Source organism: Microtus pennsylvanicus, chromosome 11 (genome assembly GCF_037038515.1).
Source record: "Microtus pennsylvanicus isolate mMicPen1 chromosome 11, mMicPen1.hap1, whole genome shotgun sequence".
Lineage (NCBI taxonomy): Eukaryota > Metazoa > Chordata > Mammalia > Rodentia > Cricetidae > Microtus > Microtus pennsylvanicus.
Genome location: NC_134589.1, coordinates 47,895,455 through 47,922,177, shown reverse-complemented (window position 1 = coordinate 47,922,177; position 26,723 = coordinate 47,895,455). Strand labels below are relative to the sequence as shown.

Here is a 26,723-nt window from a genome sequence, read left to right as displayed (position 1 = left end):
CCCGCCCCCGCGCTGCCCTTCCCAGTGAAGTGTTCCTGGGCTAGCGCGCTGCTCAAACCAGCGCAGCTTCTCTGTCACCGCGGCTATGGCTTCGCGACCCGTCACTCTCGGCATCGACTTGGGCACCACGTCCGTGAAGGCCGCCCTGTTGGAAGCTGCACCCGGCAACTCATCCGGGTTCGTGGTGCTGGCCAGCTGCGCCCGGGCTGCCCGGGCAGAGACAGAGAGCACAGAGGCCGGGTCCCAGGTGAGGCAGCGTCCTGGAGCCGCCACCCCCGGACGACCCTGGCGGCATCCCGGACAGCACCTTTCCGTGAAGAAGTACCTCTGATTGTCCAGTCTGTCCGACCTCCGCCTGCTGTCCTTTCCTCCAGAGCCTCGCAGCCTGCTGCAGCTCAGGCTAAGCCATTAGATTTTCCCAGGGAGCTTTCTCATCGGTGGGCACCGATCTTTCCATTCTAGGGCTTCTCTGGCGGCCCTGCCCATGGTGCTGGATCCCTCTACTCTGTGCCCATCGCTTTCTGTACTTTGACCTGAGAGCACTCGCTTTCAGAGTAATAACCACAGGCCCAACTATCACGCTTGCTTCTCGTGGCTCACGTTTGCTCTGTGCCCTCAAGTTCAGACTTCATTTTGTACCCCTTAGGCAGGCGGCGCTCTGGAAATCAGATGCAGAATTAGGTTTACCTTGCTCGTCTCACTCCGTAGAAGTGAAAGTGAACAGAAAATTTCACTTGGTTACTCAGAGAATTCCAGCCCCAGCAAGAGTCTCTAGAGAAATGTTAGAGCAAGAAGGAAGACCCTGAGATACATTGATTTAAATATATATATATATATTTCGAGACAGGGTTTCTGAGTAGCTTTTTCAGCCTTTCCTGGAACTCTCTCTGTAGACCAGGCTTGGCCTCGAACTCAGAGATCTGCCTGCCTCTGCCTCCCAAGCGCTGGGATTAAAGACATACGCCACCACCGCCTGGCTAGTTGATTAAAAATTTTAAAAATGAGCTGGGCCATGGTGGTGCACATCTTTTATCCCAGCACTTGGGAGGCAGAGGCTGGTGGACCTCTGTGAGTTCAAGGTCATTCTGGGCTACCCAGAGAAACCTTGTCTTGACAAACTAAACTTATTTTAAAACTATCTTTATAATTTTTTTAAATTATCAGACTGATAGTTATGCACCACAACCAGTGGCTTTTGAAAACTATAAGATAGCAAAGTACACATTCAGGGTCCCACAGGATGGCTCAGCAGCTAAAAGCAATTACTGAACAAGCCTGATGACCCGAATTCCATCTTCAGAACTCACCATGGAGGGAAAGAACTGACTTTAGAAAAGCTGCCCTCTAATGGTCCCCTGTGCTCTACGACAGGCACATGTCATGTACACACACACACACACACGTAGTATATATAGTCTACATGTATATATAGTGTACATATATACATAAATATGTGCAGACATGTAAAATCCCATGAATTAAGGACAGTGGGCTCTGTTCAGAGATGATGTAAGAAGCCTCAGAACAGACGCCAAGCCTCAGACTCCACTCCTGTTAGTTTCCTGAAAAGGGAGAGTTTATAGTCAATTTATTTACAGAAATTAATAACAAGGTGGAGTGTAACATCTCACTTTTTTATTGGCCTCCATGTTTTTCCTCGTCTGAATGAGGTGACCACTAAGGCTTCTTCCAGCCAGAGACTTGGGTTGAGTGCAGTTTCCCACTCTTGAGCTTCATGTCTCAGAAGCTCTTGCCCAGGGTCTGTATTCAGGTCTTTGGGGTCTGGAATCCTTCTTGCTGGGATGTGTTTAAGAAGATAAAAATGACAGGAACTCTTCTAATTTTTCCAGAGGCCTTCACATTTAATTTGGTTGGAGCCTCAGGGCATTTTAGAATGATATTTGACGTTATGAATTATGACATGGAGAAGCTGGCTCTGATTCTGGAGGACTGAGGAGCTGGGCCAGGATTATAGTAGAATGGGTTCAGACCCTGCCTTTTTCTCATAAAATTGAGCCCCCTTCTCTCTGTTATGAGATAGGGTTTTGCTGGCCTCAAATTTGGATCTTCCTTTCTTAGCCTCCTCCAAAGCACTGAGATTGCAGGTGTGTTCCACCCCATGCAGCAAAAATACAAGTTTTTGAAGGGAATCTCTCTTGATTGTCTGTCGTCTCTGGCTCTGCCTCCTCAATTGGTGGGGCACAGGGGTTGGGCTGGTTTGAGTGAGTTGTTCAGCACTTTTTTTTTTCAAGTCTGAAGTTCTGGATCTTGGTATAGCTCTACTGATGTTTTGAACCAAGAAAGAGCAGTAACAATAACTTTTCTGTCACAGTATGGGTGTGCCCATTGTCCCGGGACTGCCCCTGGTCACACTCAACCCTAAAATGAACTTCTGAACACAGCTTTCTTGTCTTTACCCCAGCTGGCTCATGTTCCTCCTCCATGGTCTCCACCCACACAATCCACTCACCCTAGACCCATTTTAAACAGAGGCCCCTCTGTCCTGAGGGGATGCACCATTCGATGGCCATTTGGGGACTTTTAAACTGCCACTGTTTAACAGAAATGAAAGTCACAAATGTGGGCTACACATGTAATTTTCAGTTTTTGAATAGCTATTTTAAAGGAAGTAAAAGGAATTAATGAAATTAATTTAATTTAGATTTTATCTATCATTTATTTATTTTGAGACAGAGTCCCACTATGTAGACCTAGCTTTGCAGGAACATATTATGTAACAGAGTTCTACCTGCTTCTGCCTTCTGAGTACTGGGATAAATTAATTTTTGTTATGTATTTTATTTAACCTAATGCATATAAAACATCATCTAACAAGCAATGATCAGTGAGATATTTTGCATATTCGTGTGAATTCTGAACCAGCACGTGTGCCTTTAGATGCTCCTGTATTTGGTTGTGAGTGGAAGCCACAGGCCAACCTTGCATTGTGTTCCTCAGCCCTCAGGTTTTATTCAAGTCCCATCCCCCACCCCCACTTTTTTCTTTTTGAAAAAGTGTTTCTCACTGGCTTGGAGGTTGACAAGTAGGCTGGCTAGCTGTTCCATGAGCCCCAGGTATCAGCCTATTTCTGCCTCCTCAGTGCTAGGAGTCCAAATACGCATCACAGCACCAGGCTTTCACAAACACCAGTGCCAGGGATTAATCTCAGGTCCTCATTCTTGTAAGGAAAGCACCTGACTGACTGATCCATCTCCCCAGCCCTCAGATGTAACTCGAACCTTTCACTTCAGATCGGACTCATGGCTTGCACTTGCTGGGCAAGCATTCTACTATCGAGCTGTAGCCCCTGACCCACATTTGACATTTCTTTAGCTGTACAACTTTAAATGTGTTCTCCCTGTCTAAGGCCAACGGCTCAGCTTGAACCTGTCCAACTCCTGTATTCTTTGTGTGGTGTCATCTACTAGGGTCTCTTGACTTTTACTGGTATTAATATGATTTTAGATTAAACTCTGATGAATTTTCATGACTTTATTTTTTGTTCTTTTTTTTTTCTTCTGGGAATTGAATCCAAGGCCTTGTAATTGGTAAGAATGGGTTCTTCCACCAACTGTATTTTGTATTTTTTTTTTTGGTTTTTCGAAACAGGGTGTATTTTGTATTTTTAATCAGAGTGTTTTCATGAGTGCAGTAGAACTCAGGGCTTGGTAGATTCTAGGCTAATGCTCTACACTTCTCTCTGTATTTGGTACTATTTTTTTAAAAAAATATTACTTATTTTATGTATGTGTTTTATTTGCATGTACACCTTTATTTCAGAAGAGGCCATCAGATTCCACTTACGGATGGTTGTGAGCCACCATGTGGTTGCTGGGACTTGAACTCCAAACCTCTGGAAGAGCTGCCAGTGCTCTTAACTGCTGAGCCATCTCTTCAGCCCCTCTATTTTGAATTAAAAAACTTACTTTACTTAAATTATGTGTATTCATGCATGTCCGTGTGTAGATTTGTGCATGTGAGTGCCAGTGTCCATGCAGGCCAGGGGTGTCAGCTCCAACCAAAGCTGGAGTTACTAGGTGGTTGTAGGCCCCCAAAGTGGGTGCTGCCTAATGTGGGTATTGGGAGTCCAACTTGGGTCTTCTGCAAGAATTGTACATGCTCTGAATGGTTAAGATATGTGTGTGTATGTGTGTGTGTGGTGTAGGTAGGCATCCATGTGTATATGGGTGGGTGTGCATATGTGTGCATGTATAAGCCAGAGATGAATGTTGCGCATTTTCCTTCATTTGTCCACTTGGATTTTTGAGACAGGATCTTTCATTGAGCATAGAGCTTTCCAGCAAGCCTCAGAGAGTTTGTTGTTCTTGCTTCGCAACACTGGGATTATAGGCACATGTTGCTGTGCCTAGCTTCTCTGTGTGGGTGCTTGGTTTCAAAACCAGGTCCTCACGCTTGCATGGCAAGCTCTTTATTGACTGAGCTCTCTCTCTAGCCTCAGGATCTGCTTTGTTTACATTTATTATTCACTCATTTGTTTATTTTATTTTAAATGAGATCTCACTATGAGACTATGTCTCACTAGCTCAGACTAGTCTCAAACTCTTAAGCTCAAACATTCCTCCTGCTAGGACTTATCTGATAGTACTCTAGTCTTTTGGAGGTTTGTTCTTGAGATAGGGTCTCACTACATAGTCCTAGCTGCCCTGGAACTCTCTATGTAGACTAGGATGGTCTTGAACTAACAGAGATCTCCAGGTCTTTGCCTCTCCAATGCTGGGATTAAAAGCATGCTCCATGCTCCACGCTCCACTGTACTTGGTTCTTTGGGTCTCTCCTGACCACATCTTCCCTGTGTTGAGGCTCAAAGGATGATATTCCCCCATTATGGCATCTTTGTTGAGGAAGCCAGTGTAGGGGGAATGAAAATATCCTAACCAAGTTTTCTCCTCACCCAAACACACAGAGAGGTTTTTTTCTCAGATGTGTCAAGAGCAGGCTACAATCTGGACATGAGCCTCACTTTCCAAGTCCTTGGGAGGCTGAGGCTGGAATGGGGATTGTTGGGACCGGAGTTCAGAGCCAGCCTGGACAACAAGCAACATTGCCCGCCCCACTTTCTTCTCATTGTCCCTCCCCCCCAAAGACCAACTTACAAAGGTGCTTAGACCTGCCTTTCATCCCCCATGGAATCTCACCCTCAGGCTCATCAGGAAGACCAAGGGATTGAGCCCTCCTGCATGGACTTCCCTTTCTCTCTGGTTAATTTCCATCCTTTGGGTTCACTTGAGTTTCAGAGAGATTCATCTTACCAGCTAATTTCTGCTCCCCCCTTATCATGCAGGACTTTTCTAATTTCTCTACATTCCCTAGTCTTTCTTTCCTTCATTCCTATAAAAAGGGGTAATGTAAACTTCAATGGTCCTGTGTCTTCTGATTCTCTTCCATGCTGTGATTTTTTTATGTCCTCTTGCTTGTTAATAAATTGACTTGCTTTTTCTTCTGTTGAGTCTATCTCTAGTTAGTTATTCAGTCTAGCCAACCTAGATTGGAGGGGAGGGAGGGGAATTTCATCTGCCTCTGCATTGCCAGTCTCTTCCTCTGCCTCTGTCCCACCCTTCCACGTTCCTTGTAAGGAGACCCCCCTCCTTATTTTCCTGCTGACTGTGGAACACACTTTTTTTTTTCCCAGCAGAGCCTGGTGTGTTGTTGAACAGTCTAGAGTTGCGGCTTCCTCCCTGGGGGTGGGGAGTGGGCCTTTGATGGACAGTCTCAGGTGGTGGGGAGTGGGCCTTTGATGGACAGTCTCAGGGGGTGGGGAGTGGGCCTTTGATGGACAGTCTCAGGGGGTGGGGAGTGGGCCTTTGATGGACAGTCTCAGGGGGTGGGGAGTGGGCCTTTGATGGACAGTCTCAGGGGGTGGGGAGTGGGCCTTTGATAGACAGTCTCAGGCCGGGCCCAGCTGGAGCTAACCAGATCCTTCACTTCTGTATCTTGGCAATGGCCCTCGGAGGAGTCCTCTCTCTCTCTCTCTCTCTCTCTCTCTCTCTCTCTCTCTCTCTCTCTCTCTCGGAGATCTCTGGAGGCCCTCCCTCCTTGGTCTGATTGTTTGTTTGCCCATGCCCACCCTGTCCTGTTCTATTTCCAGGGCCGGGAGCAGGATGTGACTAGAATCATCCAAGCCCTAAATGAGTGCCTTGATGCCCTCCCCCGGCAGCAACTCCAGAGAGTCAGGGCTATCGGAGTGTCTGGACAGATGCATGGCATCCTATTTTGGAAATCAGGTCAAGGTATGCTCGGTGTGGGTAATGATCTCATGTTGTGGTCACTTAACAGACTAAGAACAGGGTTGCGAAGGACTCTTGGACCAGGGTCAGGTTGTCCTGGCATGGGCATAGTGCCTTGCTCCTCAGAACAAAATATCATATGCTATCTCCTGTGTTTTGTGTACATTTTGTCTGGGCCAAATGTGTAGTGAAGGCTCAAACTTTCTGCTTGCACATCCATTATATTGCCCGTGGACAGCCAGGGAGAAAGTGACTTTGATTTTTCTTTGGGACTCAGTAGAGAGGATCTCACATAGCCTTCTCTTTATTGTGCCTGCTGTGACTGGACAAGATGCCAAGCAGAGAGAACCGGAATCTGTGTATTTTAAAATTAAAATTAAATTTATCATTCTCTCTCTCTCTCTCTTTTTCTCTCTCTCTCTCCATTCTCTTCTTCCATTGTATGTTCTGGGGATGGAGCTCAGGTGGCCAGACTTGTGTGGGAAGCACTTTTACCAGCTGAATGATCTTGCTGGCCTTGGGTATAGTTTTTTTTTTTTTGAGACTTAGTTTTATGTAGCTCAGGCTGGCCTTAAACTCTTTAAATAGCTAAGTTTAATGTCTTTAACTCCTGGCCCTCCTGCCTCTACTTCCATGTAAACCCAGGACCTCACCTCATATGTGCTAGGCAAGTACTCTATCATTCAACTATGCCCTAGTTTTTGTTTTTTACTTTTTATTAGTGACTTGGTAAATTGCCCAGGCTTGTAAAGCTTGGTAAAGGCCGTCCTTGAACTCACAATAGCTCAGGCAGACTGCAAAGAACTTAGGATCCTCTAGCCTCCTAAGTAGCTGTAATTACAAGCTTGTGCCACCAGCCCCAGCTGGGTATAGTTTCTAATCTTTACATAATTTCTCTTAATTCTAGTTACTATCACTTTAGTGGACAAAACATTCTTCTTGTTATTGTGTTCTTGTCATTTGGTCCTGGGGATGGGACCCAGGGCCTCGTGTATGCTAAGCATGTGTCTGCAGAGCATTTCTTTGTCTTCACCTGATGAAGGTTGGCCACAGGGCAAAGGTGGTCACCTGTTCTGTGTGGCCCTCAGGGGAAGACTGTTCTAGGAGGACAACAAGCACTTCAGGTGCCAGGTGTCAGGGTAAGGATGCCACCTGCATGACCTCATCCGTCTTTCCCAACAGCTTTATGATGAGTGTGACTGTCACCACTGCGCAGGTGAGCAGGAAGTTCAGAGAGGCTAGAACAACATGCTCTGGCCGTACAGCGGCAATCGTGGTCGAGCTTTCAAAGGTCTCTCAGAAGAACAGAGCCACAGGAAGGCAGTGGTACAGTGAAGGGGGGGGACTTCCCTACAGAATGTCTGCAGAAGGAATAGAATTTACAGGAAGCCACCAGCTCCCCAGATTGCTAGGCATTCCTTTTTTAAAATTATAGAAAATATCATACAGACATCCAGAAAGGGTAGTTTATAAAACCATCCAACCTCAGGAACATTATCATTTGGGCGCCGATGGGTGCTCTTATTTATTGGGATGGACTCTTGCACCTCCCAGACGCAGACACATGGCACTGCAGCTGGCCGAGCGCAGCTTTTTCAGGCAGAGAAATGGCTGCTTTGGGTTGATGGGTGATGTGGTTAAGAGGGTGGGATGCTGGATTCACTCCTGTCTGCCTAGAAAGCCAGGGACTCAGGTGCCCTGGGCTGAGTGGATGGTGACTCTCCTCATCTAGTGATGTGTCCTCTGAGCCTTGCCCCGGACAGGGCTGGGTATCTGCAGAAGCCCCTTGCTCCCTTGACTGCCTGTTATCAGGTCATTCTGCCAAGTGAGCTGCGGGGCTCCAAGCAGCAGAAGGCCAACGAGGGCGCCGGAGCTGACCTCTCCTAGGCAGTCTTAGGTTGTAAAAGCTTTTTAAATTCTCGAATTCTTCATTAACAAGAATAAATGTCCTTTTAATACTAAAACCCTTTCTAAAGGGGAGAGCAGGGATCTAATGATTGTGGTCTGGTCATCTGCCTTCCTTTCTCTGAGTCTCCTGGATTCTGTACCAACCACACAAACCATCAGCCACATTGTTGGAAGAACTTCTTAAAATTTCACGGAGCCGGCCTGCCGTCTTGTTTTGCTCTCTGCTTTTGGGAAAGAGGAAGCAAGTGTGCTGCTACTGATTCCTGATGATGGAGCCCAGCAAAGTCAGGTTTGGGATTGAGCTGTGCCATTTTTAATGGTGGCCACAATTCAGGTTGGTTTTAGTACCTACCACGTGGAGGCCGTGTGCTGGTCCCCCTGGGAGATGTGGAATTGTCTGTAGAAGCCTGTATCTTCCAGAACACAGCCAACATGGTCAGGCACCTGCAACTCGAGTAGAGGGCCAAGTACTTCAGTGAGGACACAGGCGAGCAAGTGGGAGGACTGGGAGTGACTGGCATTTTCTGAGAGGCCTGTGGTTAGGCCTGTTTTTAGAGTCCACTTTCAGGCTCAATAAAAGGAGAAAAGTAGGGGCCATAAAGCTAAATGGCAATCTGCAGACAGGGCGAAAACATTTCCCAATGCAGAGGAGGTGGAGGACAAACATCAGGCGAAGAAAAGGCAGATGGACCAAAGGGTCCCTAACAAACAATTCCTGGAAGGGGAAATACAGAGGACACACTGCTCAGTGCCATCCGCAATTAGGAGAATGCCGATGTCAACAACCATGAGACGTTGTTTTCCACCCACTGGGCTGAAAGAAATCAAAAGGCCTGGGGCTCTCAAGAGTTGTCAAAGGGTTAGGAGATTGGCTTATTATAAATACTGCAGTTGGTATTTAAATAGTGTAAATTAACAGAGCTCTTTTGTAGGGCAGCTTGGCAAGGCCTGCTAAAAAAGGGTGGCTGCTGTGCCTCAGGAATTATACTACTGGGAACTGGTCCACGAGACATCGCTGCATCTTTGTTTATAGTGGTAAAACTGTGCCATTTACCTGTGGGGACTCATTGCATACATCAGTCAGGCCCATGACGTGGGATGATGTTTAGTAGTTAGAAAGAATAAGGTACATTCAAGCATATTGACACACAGAGGACTTAAGACGTGTTGTTGGGCAGCAATAGACACAATAGACTATTATCATTTAAACAAACACATCCAGGTCAACCACACAAAACAAAACCTGTTGTGTGAAGGTCAACAATAGCCGGTTACCCAGTAAGAATGCACATTGATAAGAAGGGGATTGCAACTGAGCAGAGAATGGGCAAGCAGGACTTTTGCCCTCTCTGTAATATTTAAATATTTTTTTAAATTGAGAATGCTTTCATTTATCATCGTGTTGTTACAAACTTCAAAATATAGTAGCTCTTTAACAAAGAGAAAGAAGGAACGAAAGAGGGAAAGAGAAGGAGGCTTCTGCTGAGTCAGATTCTGGGACAGGCTTCCTAGGTTTACATACTGATTATTAGGTCTGTGAAGCATCCTGCTTTATTTTTTTATATGTGGGGATAACAATCACTTAATCAAGGCTCAGCTTACAATCGTCTGTAGTTCCATTCCTTTGGAATTTATTGCCCTCTTCTGGCCTCCACAGGTACTGCATGCATGTGGTGCACAAACATACATGTAGACAAAACATGGCAAATAAATAAATAAATAAACAAATCGCCGCATACAGTGAATTACTATATTTATTTATTTCAAGAGTATTTATTATGTGTACAGTGTTCTGTCTATATATGCCTGTAGGCCAGAAGAGGGTGCTGGATCTCATTACAGATTCAGGTAGCATTGCAGCTGTGGAGGATGCTGTCATAGGAGGAAGTGCCCATTCCTGTCCCCGCCTCCCAGGGGAACTTAACTTGACACCAGGCAGATGCTGTAGGTCCCTGATGTCCAAGCTTTGGCCTGTAGCCTGCCTCTCTGCTGTGCTGCATGCAGGAATACTGACAGACTGTTTGACAAGGTTCCTTTAGAGTCTTTGCAGCCATTGTTCCATCTATCTGGAACAATAGTCCCCAGCCGATTTTAAAAGATTTATTTTTTAAATATTTATTTATGTATTTTATATGTGAGTGCTCTGTGTGCATGTCCATCTGCAGGCCAGAAGAGGGATTAAAGGTATGTGCCACCACTTCCTGGCTCAGCCTGCTTTCTTATAGAACCTAGGACCACCTGCCTAGGAGGCCACACCCACAATTGACTGGGCCCTCCCCCATTAAGCACTAATTAAGGAAATGCCCTACAGACTTGGCTACAGCCTCATCATTTTTTCAATTGAGCCTTCCTCCTCTCCGGTGGCTCTAGCTTGTGTCAAGTTAACATCAACTAGCCATCACAAACACTACACAATATAGAAGGGGGGATGATGTCAGCAAGGGCAGCACAAAGGACATATAAAAAGAACCAGGGAAATTAGATTTGAAAAGCATAGAAGTTGAAACAGAGTGTAATACATGAAATTAATAGTAGAATGGATGAAACTTCTGAACAGATATCAGACTGAAAGGCCAGATTGAGATCTGTCCTGGGGCTGGTGAGGTGGCTCAGTGGGTAAAGGCTCCTGCTGCCAAGCCTGGCAACTTGAGTTTGATTCCCAGAACCCGCATGGCAGATGGAGGAACCAATTCCTACAAGTTGTCCTTTGATCTCCACACTCGCTGTGGCGTGCAGATGTACACACATGTGCACACATGGGTTCACAAATATATATGAAAGCAGATATTAAAACTGAAAACTGTCAGAATGGAAAGGATCTATCTATCTATCTATCTATCTATCTATCTATCTATCTATCTATCTATCTATCTATGTATCTATCATCTATCTATCTATCTATCTATCTATCTATCTATCTATCTATCTATGTATCTATCATCTATCTATCTATCTATCTATCTATCTATCTATCTATCTATCTATGTATCTATCATCTATCTATCTATCTATCTATCTATCTATCTATCTATCTATCTATCTATCATCTATCATCTATTTCTCATCTATCTATCTGTATATCATTTATATATTATCTGATCATCTGTCGTCTCTCTGTCTATGATCTATCTATCTGCCTATCATCTATCTATCCATCTATCATCTGTCTGTCTTTTACCTGTCATCTGTCCATCCATTCAAGAGAGGCAGAGGCTACAAACAGAAGCACTAACATCTGAATAAATGAGAAAGAAAAATGAAAGTGGAGAGGAGGAAATATATGAAGAAATAATGAAGAAAAACTTCCCCTAATTGACAAAATAAGACAGAATACCCCAGACTGAAAGGGCCCAAGGAATGTGTACCAAACCTACAGCTAGTTATGTTCTAGTGAACTTTTGAGGACAGAAAACTTAAAAGCTCATAGAGCCCCAGGTCAGATCTCACACAAAATAAAAAGGAACAGATGACCTCTGGACACTTTCTTACAGCAATTCTCTTTGGGAAGTACAGTGGGATGAGATTTCGGATTGCTGCCTCTATTTCTGCATCACAAATTATCTCCAAACTTAGTGATTTACAGATAGCTATCACTCCATCACATCTCAGGATGCTTTCTGACTGACTCTGTTTTTTTTCCATTTTTGTATAATTTATTAATATCCAGGGTAATAGTGATCATGAAAATTAACATTAATGTATCATTAAACATTAATTAAAAAGTTAGAAAAATAAAGACAAAAATCATTTCCAGTTCCACTACCTTAATATAATGACTTAGACTAAGTGTCCTTTCTCTCAGCCTACTTTCTATAAAGAGGCAATTTTTAATTTTTGTTGCATTTTATTTGTTTGAGTGTGTGTGTTGGTGTGTGCATGCTATGCTAATCAGTCTGAGGCTTACTTCTTAAAAACATACCAGAGCTCATACAGGAACTACATTAGTATGTAATGGTTTTTCACTTAATGTTATATCCTAAGTATTTTCTATACTATTTCATAATATTCACAGCTGGCTGACTCGTGCATGGTGTTGAAGGAGGCTGCTTGCTAGTATTCATCTGGGGACAGACTCCTCAGGATGGCTCAGGATGGCCTTTCTCAGTGCCTGGTATCTTTATGAGGAAGGCTGCAAGGCCAGCTCTCCTGGGAATGTCTGCTAGATGTCACAGTGGCTGCAGGGTATCTGGGCTTTGTATCTGGAGGCTGGTTTCTCTGAGGGAGGTGTGGGTGACAACCCTTTGTGTGTGTGTGTGCTCGCGTGCATGTGTGCATGGGCACAAATGTGTATTCCATGGCCACATTCTGACCATGTGTGGTGGTCAGAGGACACCTGTAGGAGTCAGCTGTCTCCTTTCACCATAGGGATGCAGGGACTGAACTCAGGTCCTCAAGCTTGGTGATCCGCACCTGTATCCACTGAGCCATCTCACTGGTCCTTCACATAGTTTTTGAGATAAATGGACTGGTCCTCTTCCAGACCCAGCCTCACCTAGAACTCATTCCCGGGTGAGGATGGAGGTTATATCCACTGCTGCCAGCCAGGTGCAAGTGGGGGCCATGAAGAGTCTTTTGAGAGCCAGTCCAGCTAATGAGGTGGCCACTGTCATCATCCCAGGGGGAAGATGTCTCTGTGTCACTGAGCCACTCAGCATCTCCCACATAGTAGGTGGGAGAGGCAAGCAGAGGCTGGGCTGAGAAGGCATGGCGGTCCCGAGGCCAGAAGCATGCCTTGTACTGGTCATTTGGGTGTTGACCAGACACGATGAGAGGAACTCATTCACAGGTAGCATGCGTTGCAGAGGCTGGGAGGTTGACAGTTTGTGAGTGCCTGCCAGGCTCAAGGTGTATGCTAGTGTCCAGTAGGAGTACCCAGTCACCACCACACCAGGCAAAGCCCCCACAGCCACCTTCTCCTTAGGGTTCATCTGCTTCTGGCCGAGGTAGATCAGGTCCCACAAAAGCTTCTGAGTCACCACACCCTCCATCAGCCGTTCCAGCCGCCTCTGGAAGTTGTCCTCAAAGTGGACATCATCCTCAAACACCACAACCCTGGCCAGGCCCCTGACAACCACCTCTTCCCAGGTGGAGTAGTGGCTGAGGAAGCAGCCCACCTCACGCTTGGTCAGTGTGCGACCCAAGTAGGGCTCCTGGAGGCCAGGGAGCAGGTCCACACTGAGGTGCTTAAGGATACTGCTGTTGAGTGTCCTGCCATCCACAGTCTCTTACTAAATCCGAAGCTCACCCTTTTCACTGGGCTAGCTGACTAGTATGCCCCAGTGACCTACCCATCTCTATCGGGGTGGTAGCCATGCCTAGTTTTTACCTGGGTGTTGTGGATTTGAACTCAAGTCTGCTTGCTTGCTTGATCTTATTCACTGAGTCATCTCTTCTGCCTTGGCCACACTTCTTATAACCTAGCCTTGGCTGTTCCCAGTTATGACTTTCTCCATATTCTGTCAGTCAGATAAGTCACCAGGTAAGGCCATAACTAAAGGAATAATATTAGATACTGCTTAACAGGAGATACAGCAAAGGATGTATGGGAATCTACAACAGATGATGGTTTTAAACAGCGAAGGAAAGGAACTTTGGACCTACACTGTTCCAACGGATGAAGCTGCCATTCAACCTTGAGAATATGAAGAGCATCTGAGGCAGGAAGGACTGCAGATGCAGGAGGACCTGCGCTGAAAGCAGCTTGGTTAAAGTGTTTAAGTCAGAGCACAGGGGATTTCATATCAGAAGAGATAGATGAAATAAGCTTGGTCAGACCTCTTTAATGTCAAAAAAATAATAATGAATTTGGGGATGGGAATGTGCTCAGTGGTAAAATGTACTCAGTATTCAACAGGTCCTAGGTTCTGTCCCTAGCCCAACAAATAAGTAGTCAGTTAGCTCTGAACAAAAGAAAAGAGGAAACTTCTGGGTGATCCATCTCGTATCAAACCTAGAAAATTTTGTCATGATGAAGGTTGGAAGGACAGGATGAGCAAGGGACCTTGAGAGTTTGTTAAATGTCTTCTCTTATGAGATGGGGGACATGTGTATCAAGTTAGAGATGAATTTAGTAACCAAACCCAACCAAACCTGGGTATGGTAGTACTCTGGCACTCAGGAAGCTGAGGTAGGAGGATCCTAAATTTGAGACCAGTCCTGAGCTAGACCCTGTCTCAAAACACCCAGTCTAACCCAACCCTTTTCCACCCACCCACCCACCCACTCCACCCTAGGCCCAACCCCCACACACGAAGAGTGAACATTGAGATGAGGGGGGAGAACAGAGGTGAGACACACGGGAGAAGTGAGTGAGGTCACCCAGCCACTCTGCTCTCAGACCCATGTGTGAATGAAGCCCTGTCCCAGAGGGGAAGGTCGTGCTGTAAATTCACTGTAGAGAAGATCCAAGGTCATGCCTGTACTCACTCAATGCTGTGTTCTCCATTTTTGTCATCCCCTTTGTTGCAGGCTGTGAATGGACGGAAGGAGGGCCTGCCCTTGTCTTTGAGTCCAGAGCCGTGAGCCACTTGGTCACATGGCAGGACGGCCGTTGTAACAGTGGTTTCCTGGCTTCTTTGCCCAAACCAGCATCCCATCTCAGTGTGGCCACGGGATTTGGCTGTGCAACCATCTTCTGGCTTTTGAAAAACAGGTATAACAGCTGTTCTTTGAATCAGCATGGGGTTTCTGGGGTGCGGACAGACAGGACTATATCTCTAGTTAGTCAGCATCTCTTGCTCTGTACCTTGAGTGAGGCCTGGCCGAAGGTAGAGTCACAAGGATCACATTTGGTCTAGAATGGTTCCATTTGTGGAGGCTCACCATTCTAACTCCAGCTCAGTAGTTAGTACCAGTACCATTCCCAGCAGCCCCGAGTGGAGTGTGACAACTGGGCCATCTGTACAGTTGAAAGAGATGGGAGTGGAGGTGGGGTGGGGAGGGAGAGAGAGGGAGAGCCAGAGAGGGCAAGTGACTTACCAAGGTGAGTTCACAGTGGGGCCAGGCTGTAGGGGACAGAGCCATGACCTTCTTTCCCAGGCATAGGGCCTCTTCCCCCAGGTTTCTTTCCCTGGAGCTGATATGGGGATAGCTTTGTCTAGAGTGGTCAGGATAGCCTTTTCCAGGGATTTACTGCGTTGAGCTACAGTTTGTGAGCTTGTGGCTGTGCCTCAGCTGTGCCGTGTCTAGTCCCCTCTGTTCACAGCTAGGTACAGCATGAGCTTCCATATTCTCATTATATTGTGACGAACTGTTTCTGGTGTGACAAACAGCCCAGAGTTCCTGAAGTCCTATGATGCAGCTGGCACCATCCAAGACTATGTGGTTGCCATGCTGTGTGGCTTACCAAAACCCCTGATGTCTGACCAGAATGCTGCTAGCTGGGGCTATTTTAACACCCAGAGCCAGAGCTGGAACTTGGAGATGTGAGTATGGCTTCATGGGTGGGTCCAGATGACCTGCAGGGAGAACTTCAGTAGGTCTTTAGAGCTTTCGTCCTTGCCTGTATTTGAAAGAGAAGGGGCAGAGGCTGTCTGGGAGAGGGATGCTTTCGACTTCATTCTACATAAACCTTTGCCTTTCAGGTACAGAACTCCAGGGCCCTGTAAGTTCACTTTCTTCAGGGCCTCAATCTTGAGCCCTAAGACACAGTTAAAAACACATGGTAGTTCAGGTAAAGAGCTTTGTGGTATGCTTCATGCAGCCTTCACTAACCGTGAGCAGTGGATGCATGGGGTGTTCATGAGGCCGCTGGGCCTGGTTTGGTTTGGAATGCGCTAGCCAACTCTAATGTACTGGGGCCCCAGAGTTCCCTTTGCAGAAGGTTTGTGTCCCCTCAGACACAGGTGTTGGAATGCCCTTGACATCTGGCTCACCTCTAATCCCTGTTCCCGTCCTCCTCTTCTGTTTATCTCTTCCTCTTTCTGATGGCTGCTCACTGTCTACAAAACCCAAACTCATGACTTTAAAAATGCCAGAGACGTTTTGTGGTAACACCGCATTCTGTCCTCCCTGCTGCTGTGTGTAACTCTAGCACCGAGTTTCCAGGAACCGGTAAAATCCAGATGGCTCACTTCTGTTTTGCAGACTGGAAACGGCGGGCTTTCCTGTCCACCTGCTCCCTGACATTGCAGAGCCAGGCAGCACGGCAGGCAGAACCTCTCACTCGTGGTTTGAGATCCCAAAGGGCACACAAGTGGGCGTAGCCCTGGGTGATTTACAAGCCTCTGTCTATTCCTGCATGAGCCGAAGGACTGATGCAGGTAAGTCTGCCATTTGTTCCCTCCTTAGACTCCGGCTGCTGTCTCCTCAGTACCCTCTGACCCCAGGGTCTGTGACCCACAGCGTGGCCACAGGCTCAGCATCCTGTCAAGGTGGAGACTCCTTCATCTCTGCAGGAGAATCTCTCCTTGCATTGACCCCATAAGGGCTAGGAGAGGCAGAAGCCTACTTCTTTATTTCTGTGTACCCCATGACCAAGAAAATAGATATTAGCTGGGACCATGGCTCAGTGGCAGAGTACTTACCCAGCATGCACGAGGCCCTGGGTTCTGATCTCAGCATGAGCAGTAAGGCAAGAGAAGGGGACTAGAGCTGTTATTATTGTGTCAATGAAAGTTATATTAGATGCACTTCTAAGAGCAGAACCGTTTTTGTCAGGACACAGTCTCCATTTGGTTTCTTTTTAAGAATCTATAAAATCTAAGGACATGTAAAGTGGTGCAGACCCTTTGGAAAACACACCGTAGGTCCTCACAGGCTAAATGTGGAGTTAGCATAGGACCTGGTGATTCCAGTCCTAGAGATACAGCAAGTGAACCAGAAACACGTGTCCGTACAATCACTCCAGCCCAGTAGTTTGTACCAGTACCGTTCCCAACAGCCCCAAGTGGAGTGTGACAACTGGACCATCTGTACAGTTGAAAGAGATGGGAGTTCTGTGAGTGCTACAGAGAGTGAGGACAGACACAAAGCCGTACATCCCATGCTTCCACTAATGCCCCAATGTCATGGTATAGCCATGGACAGAGAAGGGTGATTGGTTGCTAGGGAGTGTGGTGAGTGATTGTTAAAGGGTACATTTCCTTTTATTATTATTATTTTTAATATTTATTTATTTATTTATTTATTTATTTATTTATTTATTTATTTATTTATTTATTTATTATGTGTATAGTGTCCTGCCAGGCCAGAAGAGGGCACCAGATCTCATTATAGATGGTTGTGAGCCCACCCTGTGGTTGCTGGGAATTGAACTCAGGACCTCTGGAAGAGTAGTCAGTGCTCTTAACCTCTGAGCCATCTCCCTCGCCCCACATTTTTCCTTTGAGAGTGATGGGAATGTTCTAAAATTGGTTAGTGGTGAAGGCTGTTCCTAGGTGAAAGGACAACTTTTCCCACTGTAGGGCTGTATCACAGATCACTTCTGACACTGGGGGCACCAGGTTTCTACCTGCACCAGCAAGTAATGAACTGGGCAAGGCAGACACCAGCTGAGTGGCCTCCAGTTCAGTTCAACCTTGACACCTTCTCTTTGGAGGTATCTTCAAATCCCACAGGTTGAGAGCTCAGGTCTAGAGAGGTTTCTCCCCACGCCATTTGTATCAGGTTCCTATACTCTCTCTATAGTTCAGCTACGTTGCCTGCGTGGTTTAAAGAGATATGTTAACTGGTTTATTGTGAAGGATATAGCAAAGGATACAGTTGAAGAGGTGGATGTGCAGGGCAATGTTTGGGAGATGGCACCCCCAGAATCCTCTATGTCTTAGTTACAGAAACTCTTTACTCTGTCCTTAAAAACCCAGGTTCTCTGGAAGAGCAGCCAGTGCTCTTAACCACAGAGCCATCTCTCCAGCTCCTAAGTGGTTTTTTCTTTATGACAGAATCTTAGATAGCCGAGGCTGGCCTTGAACTCTTTATTCTCTATTTCTATTCCCTCTATTTCCTGACTGTGCAGCACCGTGACTAGTTTCCTCTCACCCCTAAAAACCATAGTATTGGATATACTAGGATAACAGTCTGTAGCTGAATACCACAGACTGGAAATTTATAAAGGAAAGGGTTTACTTAGCTTATGACTCTAGAGGTTTGGCAATACAACATTGAGGGGCCACATCTAGTCTTGGGCCTTCTCGCAGATCATGGCATGACAAAGGACATCACACACAAAGACAGAGAAAACTAGCCCGGGTGAGCTAGCTTTTCTAAAAAAGTTGCTCTCACCATAACCCACAAATCCATTCATCAACGAGCCATCTGATCCAACTTGGATGGTTGCCCTTCTTAGCCTCATAATGGAATTGAACTCTATCATGAGTTTGGGCGAGGGCATTCTAGTCATAGCAAGGCTCCCTCTTCCCCAATCCCCGGGTGGTTGGATTCTCTGGTTCCATGAGCAGGGTGCACGGGGTCCCTTCCCTGGGCCCTGGCCCTGAGCCTAGAGACAGGTGGGATAATATTGCTTCTGGCTTATAGCCTTGCTAGAAGGTTTGATGTGGCATAGCACAAAGATTCTTTATTGCCTTTTGAGGCTGTTTTTGCTTTTGTTGTTTCTGATCACTTAACAGGTGAAGGAATTGGATGCTGCTACGGTTTGGTTCCTAAACCTGCTAACTCTGGGGAAGTCGTGCACTATTGCTCCTGCTTTATTTTATTTATTAGACCGACTTATTTTACTTATTAGTGTTTATTTATTAGACCGAGTCTAGCACACACTTGGTGGGGACAATTGTCTATGCCTCTTAAAATAAGTACTATTCAAGAACACTCATATTTTGAACACGACCGTGCTTTCCCCCTGCTCTGTTATATGCTATGATATGTGACCCCGAGTTAGCCCCGCAGGCCTAAGCTCTGTTGTCTTTGTGCAGTTCTCAACATCAGCACCTCCGTCCAGCTGGCCGCCTCCATGCCTGTGGGATTCCAGCCACTGCAGACTCCAGATCCTGCAGCCCCAGTAGCCTTCTTCCCTTACTTTGACAAGACCTACCTAGGAGTGGCAGCGTCGCTCAATGGGGGCAATGTGCTGGCCACATTTGTCCACATGCTTGTTCAGTGGATGGCGGATCTAGGTAAGGTATAGTCCACAGAGTGGTGTGTTTCCTGCTCATCGCCCTTGTCACACAGTGTGTACTGTCCAGATCCAGCTGAGTCCCTACACACACACACACACATACACACACACACACACACATACACACACACACACACACACATACACACACACACACACACACACACACACACACACACACACACACATTCTTGCCTGCTCCGGGAGCCTAAGATTTCAGCTTCCTTTCCTCTGCTTTTTTTTTTTCTTTTCTTTTCTTTTTTTATTGATAAAAGGAGAATAATAAAGAAAAAAAAACAAATTCCCACCTCCTCCCAGCCTCCCATTTCCCTCCCCCTCCTCCCACTCTTCTCCCCCTCCTCCCGCTCTTCTCCCCCTCCTCCCGCTCTTCTCCCCCTCCTCCCACCCCTCTCCCCTTCTCCCCACTCCTCTCCCCCTCCCTCTCCAGTCCAAAGAGCAGTCAGGGTTCCCTGCCCTGTGGTAAGTCCTAGGTCCTCCCCGCTCCGTCCATATCTAGGAAGGTGAACATCCAAACTGGCTAGGCTCCCACCAAGCCAGCACATTAAGTAGGATCAAAACCCCGTGCCATTGTCCTTGGCGTCTCATCAGCCCTCATTGTTCGCCATGTTCAGAGAGTCCAGTTTTATCCCATGCTTTTTCGGTAACAGTCCAGCTGGCCTTGGTGAGCTCCCAAAAGATCAGCTCCACTGTCTCAGTGGGTGGGTGCACCCCTCGTGGTCCCGACTTCTTTGCTCATGTTCTCCCTCCTTCTGCTCCTCATTGGGACCTTGGGATTTCAGCTTCCTTTCCTCTGCTTCTTAAATGGCATTGTACACGTATATTTGGGGGAAGGCGGGTGGCCAGGTACTTTCCCCCAACCTTGACCATGGATTATTGCAACAGTTTCCCAGCTCCTTCTGACTCCATAGTCTTACTTTCTCCACTAGAAAGTCCAGGTCTTATGGCTCCTTACATTTAAGGCCTCCCTTCTGATGACAACAAATATCTGAAAAAATGGAATGACTGACACACATGAGCAAAAAGACCACTGGTGTTTGACAACATTATAAAATCCTAATAGCACTTACTTCTGGTTGGCAGTTCCTGCCTCCATTTCTTGGAAGGCTCCTTGGGAGTACCTACCAGGTTTTCCTCTGTGTATAGTGGCACATGTAACTGCCGTCTACCAGAGAGGTCTGTCCTGTAAGCACTGAAGGTCAGCTAACCAGGTTTAGGAAAATTGTGGCCTTCAGGTGCAGTGGTCACACTGGAACATGGCAGGTGCAGTGGTCACACTGGAACATGGCAGGTGCAGTGGTCACTGGAACATGTCAGGTGAAGTGATTACTGGAACATGTATGTCAAAGTCAGGTAACTGTAGGAAACATAAAATATGGGAACAAGGTAAGACACAGACAGAAGGCACGTGGGAGTCTTCCACAGGCCGTGCACACAAGCTGGCAGGCTGGGGTTGGCAGATTGAGGGGTAAATTTTACCTTCTTGGCTTGGATCCTCCTAGTGTGTCTTTGTAGGGAGAACGAGAAGAAGGGTTTGAGTTGCAGAACCAGTCCTCAGACCATCCAGGAAAACCCCATATTCAGATTCTGCTGTAACTGGATTGGGTTTGTTTTTTTTACTTGGAAAAGAGATAGTACTATTCTGTTTACTACTCTGATTTACTACTCTGTGAACCTGGGAGAACGGATCCTGAAAATGAGGTGGATTAAAATCTCATGCAATAGCCAACTTTATTCAAGGCATAAGACAGTTTATTCTCTGAGGGTGAAGAAGAGTCATGTGTCCAATCACAAGGACAAGCCACACGTGATGGGCAAGCCACACGTGGCAAAACCATGCTTTTCCATAGAGGCCTTATAAACAGATAGCGACAGTCGGTCGTGATAAACAATCCACTACAGCGGGGAGGGGAGGGGCACAGAAGCACGTTCCAAGAACAGTTCTGTGTTTTTTAAGAAATGGAGGACATAAGACTCGTGTCTTATTTTCTTGGAGTTTTCTCACAAACACTCGACATCCCCCTTGCATGACTCCATTCTTGGACCGTGTTCTGGACGCTATTCCATGTACCTCTCTGTAAGACTTTCCACATTTTTGTTTCTTGTTTGATGAAGCAGGGAGTGTCTGAAGATCAGTGTTTTTATGTAATTTAAGGTTTTGTGAAATTCTATTGTTATGTATGTTCTTGCCTTTTGATTGAGCAGTTCTCCCTCAAGGATTCAACCTTACACATTTATATGCTGTACATTCTAAAGAGTACAAGTTTTCAGTTTTTCTGTTTGGGGATTCGCTCAATTCCTTCTACATTCTAGGCAAATGCTCTGTGCCTAATCCAAGAACAGAGTTGTAAGAACACCTAATTATAGATGAAGATTTGTATGCCGAGAGACAGTCCCACCATTTCCCCCAAGTCCTAGTCTTGACAGGTAGATACCCTAAATCCTTACAGTTTCTCTGTACACTTTTTAGACACTCCAGTTTTGTTTGGTATGGGAACTAGGTTAATTCTTTTCTCCTTTGTTTTTATTTTATGTGTATGGGTGTTTCTGTCTGCATGTATGGCTGTGTAGCACATGCATGCAGTGCCTGAGAGGCCAGAAGAGGGCACCACATCCTGTGCGACCGCGGCTAGAGATAGTTGTGGATGACCACAGGCCCTGGGAATTGAAACCAGATCCTCCGGAAGAGCAGCCATCTGGAGCCAGGGCCAGGGGCAGAATTTCATATATTCTGCAAATGTGGGCCGAGAAGAATTTTCTGGTGGGAAGGCTTCCAAACAGAGCCTACTTGGCTTCAGTGACCAGTTGGGTACAAAAGTGTCCATACCTTTAGGCTGTAGCCCTGGCACACTGTCCCTGCCTTCAGAAGCATCTTAGGCCTCCCAGACTCGAGTCTCCATGGGAAAGGAAGGACCTAGCTTTTGTCTCTCAGCATCTCCCTCCACAGTCGTAGACCGCAGGTTCTGGGCTCCAGTGAAAATCCAGTTTTCACTCCTCCAAACATGGGTCAAGATCCCTCACTGTCACAGTCCCTCTTCTACGCTCTTGTTCCCGATTTTCCTATTTAAAAAAGCAAGTTGGAGAGTGGATGGGGAGGAGGGTAGATGGGAGTGGGGGGACAGGGAATGAGAAGATAGGAGGGAGGGGAAAATGAGGTTAGTATATAAAATAAATGAAAAATGTTAACTGAATAAAATAGAAAAAAGTAAAAAGAGAAGAAAGTTGGAAGCTGGATGCGGTGACACATGACTTTAGGTTGAGACGGTGACCTTTTATGGGTTTGAGGCAGCCCTGGCAGTTCCAGGCCAGCCCAGGCTGCATAGTGAGATCTTGTCTTAGAGGAGAAGCGGGGAGAGGATGAGGAAGAAACCTGGGACTGGGCACATAGCTTGGTGATGGAATGCAAGCTTCGTATATGCCAAGCCTGGGTTTGATCCCCAGAACTTCAAATAAACACAGGAACAGGAGGCTGATATTTTAGTGACAGTTCTAGAGGGATCAAACGGTATGACTAGTTGCATACAGTATTGAAGTTGTTTTTCTCTTTCCAATTTCTGAGTGCACATAATTGAACTTATGTGCTAGATGCTCTGATCATGTGACGCTACCGTGGCTGTCTACGTTACTGGTTCCCACAAATGCCAGGCAAGTGTCCTATCACGGAGCCAGTTTTTCTCTTTCCAATTTCTGAGTGCACATAATTGAACTTATGTGCTAGATGCTCTGATCATGTGACGCTACCGTGGCTGTCTAGGTTACTGGTTCCCACAAATGCCAGGCAAGTGTCCTATCACGGAGCCAGTTTTTCTCTTTCCAATTTCTGAGTGCACATAATTGAACTTATGTGCTAGATGCTCTGATCATGTGACGCTACCGTGGCTGTCTAGGTTACTGGTTCCCACAAATGCCAGGCAAGTGTCCTATCACGGAGCCACAGTCTCAGCTTTAATTGTGGAGTTTTAAAACCATCTTGAGGGCTCAGAAGATGTCTTAGTTGGTAAAATAAAAGCATGAGGATCTGGGTTTGGAATGCTAGCATCCACATAAAAGGTGGAGTAGATGGGCCCATTCACAGAGCTCATTGGCTGGCCAGCCTACTAAAGACCAGAGAGTTTTAGTGAGAGAACTTGTCTCAAAAATTAATGTGGAGAGCGATAAGGAAGACACCCAGTGTCAACTTTTGGCTTCCACATGGACATACACATGTGCACCCCACCCACATGCATGTACCCACATGAAAAAGTATATATAGCATACATGCAAGGCTCTCCAACACCCAGTATTGACCTCCCCATGCTCAGAAATGCTGACTTAGCCTGGGGATGGTGTGGGTTGAACGTGGCATTTTACAAACGTCCTGCAGGTGATTCCAATGCCATCACATTTGCGCTGCTCAAGTTGGGACCAGCAATGCCCTGCCTCTGGGTGCTTTCCACAAATACAGGGTCTCACAGTCTGCCCTAGGAACCCTGAACCAGAAGCTCTGTTCATATTTCATATTCATATTTCAGAAGCACCTACAGCCTTAGGCTCATGGCCATCTAACCTGGCTGTATCTCAGAATCTGTAGCCTAGACCTGTTCCATCAAAGGGTCTGGGAGTAGGACCCACAGTGCCTTCAGAGCAGCTCAGGTTATTATGGTGAACGACATTTACTAAAGAGCCCTAGTCTGGGTAACTCAGGTTATTATGGTGAATGACATTTACTAAAGAGCCCTAGTCTGGGTAACTCAGGTTATTATGGTGAATGACATTTACTAAAGAGCCCTAGTCTGGGTAACTCAGGTTATTATGGTGAACGACATTTACTAAAGAGCCCTAGTCTGGGTAACTCAGGTTATTATGGTGAATGAAACTTAATAAAGAGCCCCTAGTCTGTGTAACTTTTTTTCTCATCAAAGTTGGATTTGTTCTCCCTTAGCTAATGGAAAGTTAAAGATCAGAATCATTTATTTTCTTTTTATGGTGCTTGATATTGAACCCAGGGCTATAGTCATGCTAGGCACTTGTTCTACCACCAAACCATGCCTCAACCCCAAAGTGATTCTAATTTGAAAGTATATTGAATTAAAAAATCTTCCTTATTATTTATATCTTCCTTCCTTCCTTCCTTCCTTCCTTCCTTCTTTCCTTCCTTTCTTTTTTTTTGATATGAGTGTCTCACTATATAAACCTCAGCTCTCTGGGTTCTGGAGTGACACTGCACCCAGATAATTGTGTTTTCTAGAATGTAGAGATAACATAGGATGGGGAACTAAATCTGACTGGGACACTGGCTTGGCTTCAATCATCTGAAGACAGCAAACATTACTTCTTCCTGGGCCGCAGGTATTCCATGCGTATAATGAGGAATGGCTTAGGCTGCATTCATATAGCAAGGGCGGTTATTCATATAGCAAGGGCGGTTTAGTGTGCGATCCATGGGTTTCAGTGACACTGCTAATGGCTCACACAACAGTTCTGATGATGCTTGTTAATGGATGTTTATGTTTGGTCCTTTAGGAGCCCATAGCTATGCTATAGTTATGATGCTCACGTTAGGGTTAGGACTCACAACAATATGGATGAGCTGTCTCGCAGAAGTCTAGCTGTGGCCATAGGGAGACACATGACTGGGGTCCAGCCAGCCAGACTGTGAATCGCTGAGCCCCGAAGTGTCTCTTTCTGAGGATCTGGTTTCAATTCCCAGCGCCCTCATGGTCGTTCACAACTATCTCCAGCTGCAGTCCCGGAGGATGTGGTGCCCTCCTCTGGCCTCTCAGGCACTGCATGCATGTGCTGCACCGTCTTTGCCTGCCTCCATCAGCTGCATGGTCTCACCCAGATCTTCCGTTTCTGACAGGCCTGGAGGTTGAAGAATCCACGGTCTATTCACGCATGATTGAGGCGGCTGCACAGCAGAAAGACACGCATCTCACCATCACCCCAACCGTGCTGGGCGAGAGGCACCTGCCAGACCAGCTGGCCTCGGTGACTAGAATCTCCTCGTCTGACCTTTCCCTGGGTCATGTGACCCGGGCCCTGTGCAGAGGCATTGTTCAGAACCTGCACTCCATGCTTCCTTTTCACCAGCTCCAAGAGTGGGGTGTGGAACGGGTGATGGGGAGTGGGAGCGCGCTGTCCAGGAATGAGGTGCTGAAGCAGGAGGTCCAGAGGGCGTTCCCTTTGCCGCTGTGCTTTGGGCAGGACGTGGATGCAGCCTTTGGGGCAGCTCTAGTCATGCTCCGGAGAGACCTCCACCAGAAGGAGCCTTAGTTCAGCAAGCTCTTTGGTTAAAGGAATGCTGGTAATCCTATCTAATCGACATTGCCAACATGATCTCTGGATTGTCCTTTTCCTGGACGGTCCTGTGAGCAGACTGTAAATTATACTTGATCTTGAGGTGCTATCTAAATTGACGAAGATCTTCAGGAATATGATAATCATGAAACCAGGAATCACTAATCAGATCCCAAACTAGTGCCTTCCAAGAACAGATCTGAGAGCTGATTGCAAATGCAAATGTGAGAGCTGGAGAGAATGGGAAGAGGGAGAGGGAGAAGAAGAGAGAGAAAAACACAGCTTCCTGGTCGCTAGGCTCATCTGTGCTGCAGTTGTAGACAGAAAGGGAAGATGACTTCAGAGCGAACAGTCAAGTAGTCGTGGCTCCAATTAAGCAAAGAAGACTCGCTTTATGTCCAGCATTTGGACTGGTCTCTATAAGAGATCCAGCTTTGAGTCAAATGCATTATGGGAAAAATCCTTCCTGCAGGATTTTACCAGGTGGCTGGAGGCTCCTTTGCAGTCTTGCTGTCCCTCAGCTCTCGCATGTTCGCGTAGAGAGAGGCCTAAGGACGGTGAAGCAGAATGGCTTGGAGGAGGCTGGGCTGTGTGCTTTCCTTGCCGTGTGCATTCTTTTCTGGGAAAGTACTGCACCAGGGCTACCCTGAGTCCTCTCAACACAACTGACTTGAGGGCACATTCCAGAGGAGGAAAAGCAGGTGGCCTGAACAGTCAAAGGGACCAGAGTACCGTGGCGAACACTGTTCTGACAGACTGTTTTAAAGATGGCGGCAAGGCACTGAGCCTTTCCCATGACTGTGTACAGTCATATGTGCCCCTAGCCCCTGCCACAGGGGGTGGCCGGTTTCATGAGAGAACCCCTTATCCCACAGGTCCCACCCCTTTGTGGTGAGGGCCTTTCTGGCCTCTCATGGCTCTGGCTCAGTAGAAATGCCCTGTTCAAGTGGGCATGCGTATAGGGCCAGAGCGCCATCAGTCTTCTCAAGTTACAGAGCCTTCCAGGAGAGCGTCACCATCGCCACGCCTCCACCTAGACGCCTAGAGGACCCAAGGCTAGGGGGCAGCTGTAACTTTGGTGAGCAGCCATGTTGTCTCTTTGTATGAGTCGTTTGCGAGCTGATTGTGGGAACCCATTTGATGAATTTGGCTCCCACTGCTGGCTACAGTTCAGGGAACTGAATAAAATTCATTTTCCCAGA

General features: G+C 46.5%; 1 protein-coding gene across 1 annotated transcript; it reads left to right on the top strand.

Annotated features, from left to right (window-relative positions):
* The first annotated feature begins 20 nt into the window (after window positions 1-20).
* Window positions 21-26,723, top strand: Shpk (sedoheptulokinase). Its single transcript, XM_075991718.1, has 7 exons — window positions 21-247; window positions 6,107-6,248; window positions 14,622-14,805; window positions 15,425-15,577; window positions 16,239-16,414; window positions 19,022-19,222; window positions 25,085-26,723. The coding sequence occupies exons 1-7, from the start codon at window positions 86-88 to the stop codon at window positions 25,495-25,497; spliced, it is 1,431 nt and encodes a 476-aa protein (XP_075847833.1). The 5' UTR covers window positions 21-85; the 3' UTR covers window positions 25,498-26,723.

What these genes read in the sequence shown, in the direction of transcription:
- Shpk (XM_075991718.1), top strand. Translation starts at nt 86, where the DNA reads ATGGCTTCGCGACCCGTCACTCTCGGCATCGACTTGGGCACCACGTCC. An exon ending in GCACAGAGGCCGGGTCCCAG is followed by an intron (nt 248 to 6,106) that starts GTGAGGCAGCGT and finishes TTCTATTTCCAG; the next exon opens with GGCCGGGAGCAGGATGTGAC. An exon ending in CAGAGCTGGAACTTGGAGAT is followed by an intron (nt 15,578 to 16,238) that starts GTGAGTATGGCT and finishes TCTGTTTTGCAG; the next exon opens with ACTGGAAACGGCGGGCTTTC.